At 39.7% G+C, this 9,470-nt stretch overlaps 1 protein-coding gene across 1 annotated transcript in view; it reads left to right on the top strand.

Annotated features, from left to right (window-relative positions):
- The first annotated feature begins 6,534 nt into the window (after positions 1-6,534).
- Positions 6,535-9,470, top strand: part of LOC104983580 (cytochrome P450 2C21-like) — a 31,024-nt gene continuing 28,088 nt past the window's right edge. Inside the window, exon 1 of the mRNA XM_010833106.1 lies at positions 6,535-6,728. Within this exon, the coding sequence (XP_010831408.1) occupies positions 6,561-6,728 (168 nt within the window). The 5' untranslated portion in view covers positions 6,535-6,560. The remainder of the gene's footprint in view (positions 6,729-9,470) is intronic.

Raw genomic sequence — 9,470 nt, 5'->3', positions numbered from 1 at the left:
TCTGTCCTTTATCGAGCCCATCTTTGCATGAAATGTTCCTTTGGCATTTCTGATTTTCTTGAAGAGATCCCTAGTCTTTCCCATTCTGTTGTTCTCCTCTTTTTTTTATATATAGAAAACTATAAAACACTGGTGAAAGAAATAAAAAAGGACACTAATGGATGGAGAAATACACCATGTTCATGGATCAGAAGAATCAATATAGTGAAAATGAGTATTCTACCAAAGCAATCTATAGATTCAGTGGAATCCTTATCAAGCTACCAACATATTTTTCACAGAGCTAGAACAAATAATTTCACGATTTGTATGGAAATACAAAAAACTTCAAATAGCCAAAGCAATCTAGAGAAAGAAGAATGGAACTGGAGGAATCAACCTGCCTGACTTCAGGCTCTACTACAAAGCCACAGTTATCAAGACAGTGTGGTACTGGCACAAAGACAGAAATGTAGATCAATGAAACAAAATAGAAAGCCCAGAGATAAATCCATGCACCTATGGAGACTTTATCTTTGACAAAGGAGGCAAGAAGATACAATGGAGAAAAGACAATCTCTTTAACAAGTGGTGCTGGGAAAACTGGTCAACCACTTGTAAAAGAATGAAACTAGAACACTTTCTAACACCATACACAAAAATAAACTCAAAATGGATTAAAGATCTAAACGTAAGACCAGAAGCTATAAAACTCTTAGAGGAAAACATAGGCAAAACATTCTCCGACATAAATCACAGCAGTATCCTCTATGACCCGCCTCCCAGAATATTGGAAATAAAAACAGGAATAAACAAATGGGACCTAATTAAAATTAAAAGCTTCTGCACAACAAAGGAAACTCTAGGCAAGGTGAAAAGACAGCCTTCAGAATGGGAGAAAATAATAGCAAATGAAGCAACTGACAAAGAATTAATCTAAAAAATATACAAGCAACTCCTGCAGCTCAATTCCAGAAAAATAAATGACCCAATCAAAAAATGGGCCAAAGAACCAAACAGACATTTCTCCAAAGAAGACATACAGATGGCTAACAAACACGTGAAAAAATAAATGCTGGAGAGGGTGTGGAGAAAAGGGAACCCTCTTACACTGCTGGTGGAAATGCAAACTAGTACAGCCACTATGGAGAACAGTGTGGAGATTCCTTACAAAACTGGAAATAGAACTGCCACATGACCCAGCCATCCCACTGCTGGGCATACACACCATAGAAACCAGAATTGAATGAGACACGTGTACCCCAATGTTCATCGCAGCACTGTTTATAATAGCCAGGACATGGAAGCAACCTGGATGTCCATCAGCAGATGAATGGATAAGAAAGCAGTGGTACATATACACAATGGAGTATTACTCAGCCATTAAAAAGAATACATTTGAATCAGTTCTAATGAGGTGGATGAAACCGGAACCTATTATACAGAGTGAAGTAAACCAGAAAGAAAAACACCAATACCGTATACTGCTGCTGCTGCTAAGTCGCTTCAGTTGTGTCTGACTCTGTGAGACCCCAGAGACGGCAGCCCACCAGGCTTCCCTGTCCCTGGGATTCTCCAGGCAAGAACACTGGAGTGGGTTGCCATTTCCTTCTCCAATGCATGAAAGTGAAAAGTGAAAGTGAAGTTGCTCAGTCATGTCCGACTCTAGCAACCCCATGGACTGTAGCCCACCAGGCTCCTCCGTCCATGGGATTTTCCAGGCAAAAGTACTGGAGTGGGATGCCATTGCCTTTTACTACTGCATATATATGGAATTTAGAAAGATGATAACGATAACCCTGTATGCGAGACAGCAAAAGAGACACAGATGTATAGAACAGTCTTTTGGACTCTGTGGGAGAGGGTGAGGGTTGGATGATTTGGGAGAATGGCATTGAAACATGTATAATATAATATATGTGGAATGAATCGCCAGTCCAGGTTCGATGCATGATACAGGATGCTCGGGGCTGGTGCACTGGGATGACTCAGAGGGATGGTATGGGGAGGGAGGTGGGAGGGGGGTTCAGGATGGGGAACACTTTACACCAGTGGTGGATTCATGTTGATGTATGGCAAAACCAATACAATATTATAAAGTAATTAGCCTCCAATTAAAGTAAATAAATTTATATTAAAAATAAATAATTAAATGAAATATGTCAAAAAATTTAATAGTGGTTTAATGGAAGACTGCTTTCAAATTTGGTTCTTTTATGTGGTATAAAGTTGAATTTTGATTTTATTACATTTAGGCACTGATCTAAATGTATTATATTCTTGTCTGTGGAATATAGACATGGTGGCCTTTTCAGACTGGGGGTGTTATTAGATGTGCTTAGTTTCCCAGCCTCCACCCTGAACCATGCTCCTCTGCTGCTGCAGAAGCTGTGGAGGGAAGCTCTGGTTGCTGAGGACCTGCCTGCTGATTTCCTCGGAGGCTGACTCCTCCTGCTGTATCACCAGCCATGGCGATGACCAAGTAACATTGGGTGTCCTGCATTGGGTTTTATGGCTCTTAGGAGAGGGACTTCATTTCCTCCAGGCTGCTGTTGTATGAGCACCCGTTCTTCTTTTTTTAGGGCTTCCCTGGTGGCTCAGATGGTAAAAACATCCGCCTACAATGTGGGAGACCTGGGTTCGATCCCTGGGTCAGGAAGATCCCCTGGGGAAGGAAATGGCAACCCACTCCAGTGTTCTTGCCTGGAAAATTCCATGGATGGAGGAGCCTGGTGGGCTACAGTCCATGGGGTCACAAAGAGTTGGACACAACTAAGCAACTTCACTTTCACTTTCTTCTTTTTTAAAGTTATAATTGGTGTATATGATGTGTCAGATGTCCTAGGTTCACATCTGAACCTAGGACTACCTAGGGTAGTCCAGTTCTCCCATTTATTAACTGAGCAGGGAGGTGCCTGAATCGTTTCAAGGTAATTTAACTGAAAGGTTTCTATTCAAAGCATCTTTTGAAGATCAAGTGAGCTAACTGGGTGGTGGAAAATACCTGGCACAGAAGAATCAGTAAAATATTTCTTCAATCTTGTGGTACTGGTTATATGCTGATTGTATTGGGTTGGTCAAAAAGTTGGTTTGAGTTTTTCCATACCTGAACCAACTTTTTGGCCAATATATTGATATAGCTATAGTCTGAAATTAGACTACTTAAATATTAAAGAACATTTATTAAAACTAAATTAATTAGCTAAATGTTGAACAGTAACAGACTTTATTTTCTTGGGCTTCAAAATTACTGTGGAATGGGGCTGCAGCCATGAAATCAAAAGATACGTGCTCCTTGGAAGAAAAGCTATGACAAACCTAGACAGCACATTAAAAAGCAGAGATGTCTGTTTGCCGACAAAGACCCATCTAGTCAAAGCTATGGTTTTTCAGTAGTCATGTACAGATGTGAGAGTTGGACCACAAAGGATGAGTACCAAAGAATTGATGCTTTTGAACTGTGGTGTTGGAGAAGACTCTTGAGAGTCCCTTGGACAGCAAGGAGATCAAACCAGTCAATCCTAAAAGAAATCAACCCTGAATATTCATTGGAAAGACTGATGCTGAAGCTGAAGCTCCAATCCTTTGGCCACCTGCTGGTAAGAGCTGGCTCACTGGAAAAGACCCTGATGTTGGGAAAGATTGAGGGCAGGAGGAGAAGGTGGCAACACAGGATGAGATGTTTGGATGGCATCACTGACTCAATGGACATGAATTTAAGCAAACTATGAGAGATAGTGAGGGACTGGGAAGCCTGGCGTGCTGCAGTCCACGGGGTCACAAAGAGTTAGACACAACTGAATGAGTGAACAACAAATCCTAAGTAAGTATTCAAATTTATCCAAAATAAAACTTATTGCTGTACTTGCTAGCAAGGTTGGCCCAGAAGTTTGGGCTTTCCCAAAGGGGTTATGGGAAAACCTGAACAAGCTTTTTGGCTAACGTATTACAACTATTGTTTATACCACTTTACAATTTTCGTCATTGTTATTTTGCACTTGATTTTTGTACATGATTCACTTTAGTTTTTCTATTTATTTGGTCTCAGGAGGTGCGTCTTTTAAAAACCCATGAAATATTTGAAGGAAATGAGAAGTCATAGTGCTTCACTTGATGATTTTTATCTCATGCTTAATAGACCTCATGCTTTTATATTGTCTTTAACTGGAGAGATCAAGTTTTCTTTATTTCATTTTGCTTTTCCCTATTAAAAGGAAAGATGTTTCATTTTAAGTGGTATATCAAGTTGTATTAGCAAATTTTATATTATAATTGTTTTTATCTGTTCATATAATCAGAGATGAGAATTAGTACCGGTAGCCTCTCAGGTGGCACAAGTTGTAAAGAACCTGACTGTCAATGCAGGAGACACAAGAGACTTGGATTCAATCCCTGGGTTGGGGAGATCCCCTGGAGGAGGAAATGGCAACCCACTCCAGTATTCTTACTTGGAGAATCCCATGGACAGAGGAGCCTGGCAGGCTACAGTCCATGGGATTGCAAAGAGTCGGACATGACTGAGCACACACACGTGCACACACACTCACACACACACACGAGAGTAAAACCAACAGCTCTCAAAAGGCTGGCAACTCCCTACATTCTGTATCAGTTTGCAGATTTTGTTGAAAACATCTAGAATTTTAGCTTCCCTTTCCTTATGAAAGCTAATGATAATTTCTTTAGGCTTTGCTACCACTTATCAGTCATATTTAGACCCAGTAGTTTTACTTGCCTTTTGCACCTCATTATTTTTGTGTCTCACATGCTCCCTTTTTGGGATATATTTTTATTTGTTGGACCTTTTCTTCAGGTAATTATTTCAGAAATGGTTTCAATATTATAAAATGTTTGAATGTTTACATGTCCAAAATTTTTTTATATTATATTTATTTATTTGTTTTATTTGTGGCCATACCATGACACAGGGGGGATCTTAGTTTCTGGACCAGGGATTGAATTCATGCCCCACTGCAGTGCAAGCATGAAGTCTTAACCACTGGACTGCCAGGGAAGCCCCCCAGATATCTATATTTTGATCTTATATTTAAATTCTAGTTTATCTGGTGTAGAATAATACTTTAAAAATCATTTCCTATTGAATTTTTGAAGGCTTTACTTGACTATTATCTATCATTTATAAGCATTGTGTATGGGAAGATTTATTCTAAATTGAGTCTGATTCTTTATAATTTCCTTTTAACTTTCTAGAGCATTTTAGGCTTTTTTTTTTTGTTTTCCTTGATGTTCTCACATTTCACAAAATTTTGAGAGTGTCGGTCTTTTCTCTTTAATCCTGCTTAGAACTTGGTGGGTACTTTGGATCTTTCATCATTATAGGAAAAATTTATTCCATTTCCTTTGCTTATTAATACATTTGATTATTTTTCTCTCTCCTTGAAACTCCTGTGATAAAGTTGCTAGAATTTCTAGAATTATTGTCCATATCATTCAACTTTGTTTACAGTTTTTATCATTATTATTTTGTACTCTATTCTTGTGGAAACCCTGTTCCCCCTGAATCTTCCTGATAAAATAAGTCAACCTGCAGGCAAAGCTATTTTATTACTCAGCATATCTGTTTATTAAAAGCATTTTTGCAACCACATTCTTAACTACCAAAAACTTTTCATCTTTCCATTAACTTTTTATTTGGTTAAATTTATCTGATGATGTTCTATTTAACATTTTTTCTGTTTTTAATTCTTCAGGGATTAGTTCTATGATTTTTAAGTTAGATGTTTGTTATGCTATTGAAGTTCCTCAAATAGCTTTTAAGTCTTGAAATTTTGTTCATATCTGTGAGTCTTTAGATATTTTCTGGAGTGTATTTCCTCACCTAAGTGTGAATATGCAATGTTTGCTCGTTATGTGATCCTTATTGGAAATGGGTATGTAAAGAAGGGAGTGGGTGATAAGTAGTCAAAGGACTTTCCACTGATGTCTTTGAGTGATTTCTTTCCTTGACTTGAGGATTCCTCAGTATTTGTTATTCCTTTTTTTATCTACTGTCTGCCGGCCTGCATTCTCTCTGGGAGTAAATGGTGTCAGAACTCCTGGCACAAAGAAAAGAGCTCTTGAAAAACCATTGGAATCCCTCTACTCTTTTCTAAGATAAGACCAGCTCCCTATTCTTTTCTTTATTTGCCCTGCTTCCTTGTCTTGATGTGGCCTTTCCATAGATCTTCTGAGAAAAGGCTCTAAGGAATTGCTTATTTTTCTGCTCATATGATGATGAATTTTGACACAGAGATACTCTCTTTCATTGTTTGTCATGATCATGAATTCCAGCCCTTTGAAAATCTGATATCTTCAATTTCACTACTAATATGTGGTCATCTCTGAGGAATTGAGTTATTTTTTAGTTGGGATTTCCATCAAAAACTTAGATATTTATCAGTATTAAGGCTGATAAGTTTTTGTTTAAATATCTACTGACAGGCCAAAGTGCAATGATGGTAAAACAATATTTATTCAAAAGTTCAAAGACTCATTGCATGTTTGGTGATAAGCCTGCACTTAGTATTTTTAAAAAGTCTTTAGATTTTAAACTTTCAGTTGCCCTCATGTGAAGCACACCAATGGAACTCTTCGTAGTTCTGGTGACCTGTCTTTCTTTTTTGATTTTCCTTTTTCTGTGGAATCAGAGGCATGCCAAAGGGAAGCTGCCACCTGGGCCCACTCCTCTCCCAGTTGTTGGAAATATTTTCCAGATAAATACTAAGAATGTCAGCAAATCCATAAGCAAGGCAAGTATGAGTGATTTTCTTCCAGTTGTTTGCCATGAGTAAGTAAGACAGCCCTATGTCTTGTCCCAGTTTGTTTTCTTGACACCAGTTTTTTTTTTTTTTAATTAAAATTTTTTGGTATGCTTAGCCTTTTATTTTAAATTACCAGAATTAGCTCCTATGGAACCCATTTATGCTGGCAAATCAACCAACTCTTGTTACTGCAGACACCGTGTTTTTAGAGTGGTTTTAAAGGGAATTGCCCAGTGAATACCCAGACATGATTTTATCATTTAGTTATTATTCATTTTTAAAAATGGAAGTGTAATTGATGTACAATATTATATGCTACAGATGTACAGTATAGTGATTCACAATTTTAAAGGTTATACTTCATTTATAGTTACTATAAAATATAGGTGATATTCCCTATCTTTTCTCTGTTGTATATTCTTACTTCCTTTGTTATAGAATAATTCACTGTAAGTGTGTGGGTTTATTTTTGGGTGCTCTATTGTGTTCCATAGATGTGTCTGTTTTTGTACCAGTATCATACTTTTTTGGTTAATATAGTTGTATAGTATATTGTGAGGTCAGGGAGTCTGATTCCTCCAGCTCAGTTTTTTTTCTGCGCCCCCTCAAGATTCCTTTGACTATTTGCAGTGTTTTGTGTTTCCATATAACTTTAAAATTATTTATTCTAGTTCTGTGAAAAATGTCATTGGTATTTTGATAGAACTGCAATCTGCAGATTGCCTTAGTATGATCATTTTATATATGATTTCTTCTAACTCAAAAACACAGTTTATCTTTCCATCTGTTTCTGTCACTTTCAATTTCTTTCATCATTGTTTTATAATTTTCTGAGACAGGTCTGTTATTTCCTTATGTAGGTTTATTCCTAGTTATTTTTTTTTTTTTGGATGCAGTGGTAAATAAGATTGTTTCCTTAACTTCTCTTTCTGGGGGGCAATCCTAAGATGGCAGAGGAATAGGACAGGGAGACCACTTTCTCCCCCACAAATTCATGGAAAGAACATTTGAATGCTGAGCAAATTCCACAAAACAACTTCTGAATGTTGGCCGAGGATATCAGGCACCCAGAAAGGCAGCCCACTGTCTTCAAAAGGAGGTAGGACAAAATATAAAAAATAAAAAGAGAGACAAAAGAGGTAGGGATGGAGATGCATCTTGGGAAGGGAGTCTTAAAAAAGAGAGAAGCTTCCAAACACCAGGAAACACTCTCACTGGTGGGTCTGTGGCAAGCCTTGGAATCTCAGAGGGCAACATAACCGGGAGGAAAAATAAATAAATAAATAAAACCCACAGATTAGGTGCCTAATGGCAACTCCCAGCGGAGAAGCAGCCCAGACGCTCGAATCTGCCACTAGCAAGTGGGGACTGGACAGGGAGGTGCAGGCTGCATTGCTTAGGGTAAGGACCGGGCCTGAATGCCCCGAGGGCAATCTGAGGGAACTAACATGAGATAGGAACCCAAACTGTGGGATAGCTATCCCGCAAAAAGCCCTAACATAAGACACTGCCAGGCCCGCTCACAGAACAAAGGACTGAGCAGAGCTAGCCAGCTGCTGACTGGCCCATCGCCCGCTAGAGACACGTAGGCGATGGCAGCCAGAGCCAGAAGGGGACAATTGTGGCCCCAGAGAGGCATCCTCTACCAAACTGCAAGCAGGCTTCATTGCTAACCAAGACTTCTAGGGATTCTGGATGGTTGACTTCCACTGGGAGTGTTGCAGCCAGAGATCAGCTCCCTAGAAGAGACACACGGCACACTTGAGAAGGCATGCCTATTGTACACCCAGAAAAGAGCGGCTGGGGAGGTGATAAGATGCAGCCTCCAACTGGGGGCGACTGTGCTTGCCAAGCACCTGGCCACCTGAGCTGCTTGGACCTGGGAAGGGCACAAAATGCAGATCCAACCAAGTCTGTGCCTTTGTGGAGTACCCAAGAACCTGAACCTGAGCTGCTTAGACCTGACAAGTGTATGCAACCCAGGGCCCCCCTCAGACAGTTCCTGGCAGAGCAACCTAGAGCCTGAGCAGTGTAGACTGGGAAAGCACACACGCTGTGAGTTGGGGTAAGCCCAGTGTGGCAGACACTGCAAGCACTCCCCACACATGCCAGTGATATTTGTTAGCAATGTTCCTCCCTCCCCACAGCAGTACTGAACAAGTGAGCCTAAAAAAAGTGACCACCACCGCCCCCTTGTGTCAGGGTGGAAATTAGACACTGAAGAGACCAGCAAACAGAAGAAGCTAAAATAAACAGAGGGAACCGCTTTGGAAGTGACTGACAGGTGCAATAGATTAAAACCCTATAGTTAGCACTGACTACATAGGAAGGGGCCTATAGATCTTGAGAAGTATAAGCCAGACCAAGGAACTATCTGATAATGAACTGACCCCACACTGTCCACAAAAGCTCCAGAGAAAGTCCTAGATATATTTTTACTAATTATCATTAAAAAATTTTTTTTTTAATTTTAAGTCCTCTATTACTGCTTTAATTTTCATTTTTATAACCTACTGCTGCTGCTAAGTCGCTTCAGTCATGTCCGACTCTGTGCGACCCCATGGACGGCAGCCCACCAGGCTCTGCTGTCCCTGGGATTCTCCAGGCAAGAACACTGGAGTGGGTTGCTATTTCCCTCTCCATTGCGTGAAAGTGAAAAGTGAAAGTGAAGTCACTCAGTCGCGTCTGATTCGTAGTGACCCCATGGACTACAGCCTACCAGGCTCCTCA

Source organism: Bison bison, unplaced genomic scaffold (genome assembly GCF_000754665.1).
Source record: "Bison bison bison isolate TAMUID 2011002044 unplaced genomic scaffold, Bison_UMD1.0 scf7180017862979, whole genome shotgun sequence".
Lineage (NCBI taxonomy): Eukaryota > Metazoa > Chordata > Mammalia > Artiodactyla > Bovidae > Bison > Bison bison.
The sequence above is the reverse complement of the archived record's forward strand: the minus strand, read 5'-3'. Positions and strand labels throughout refer to the sequence as shown.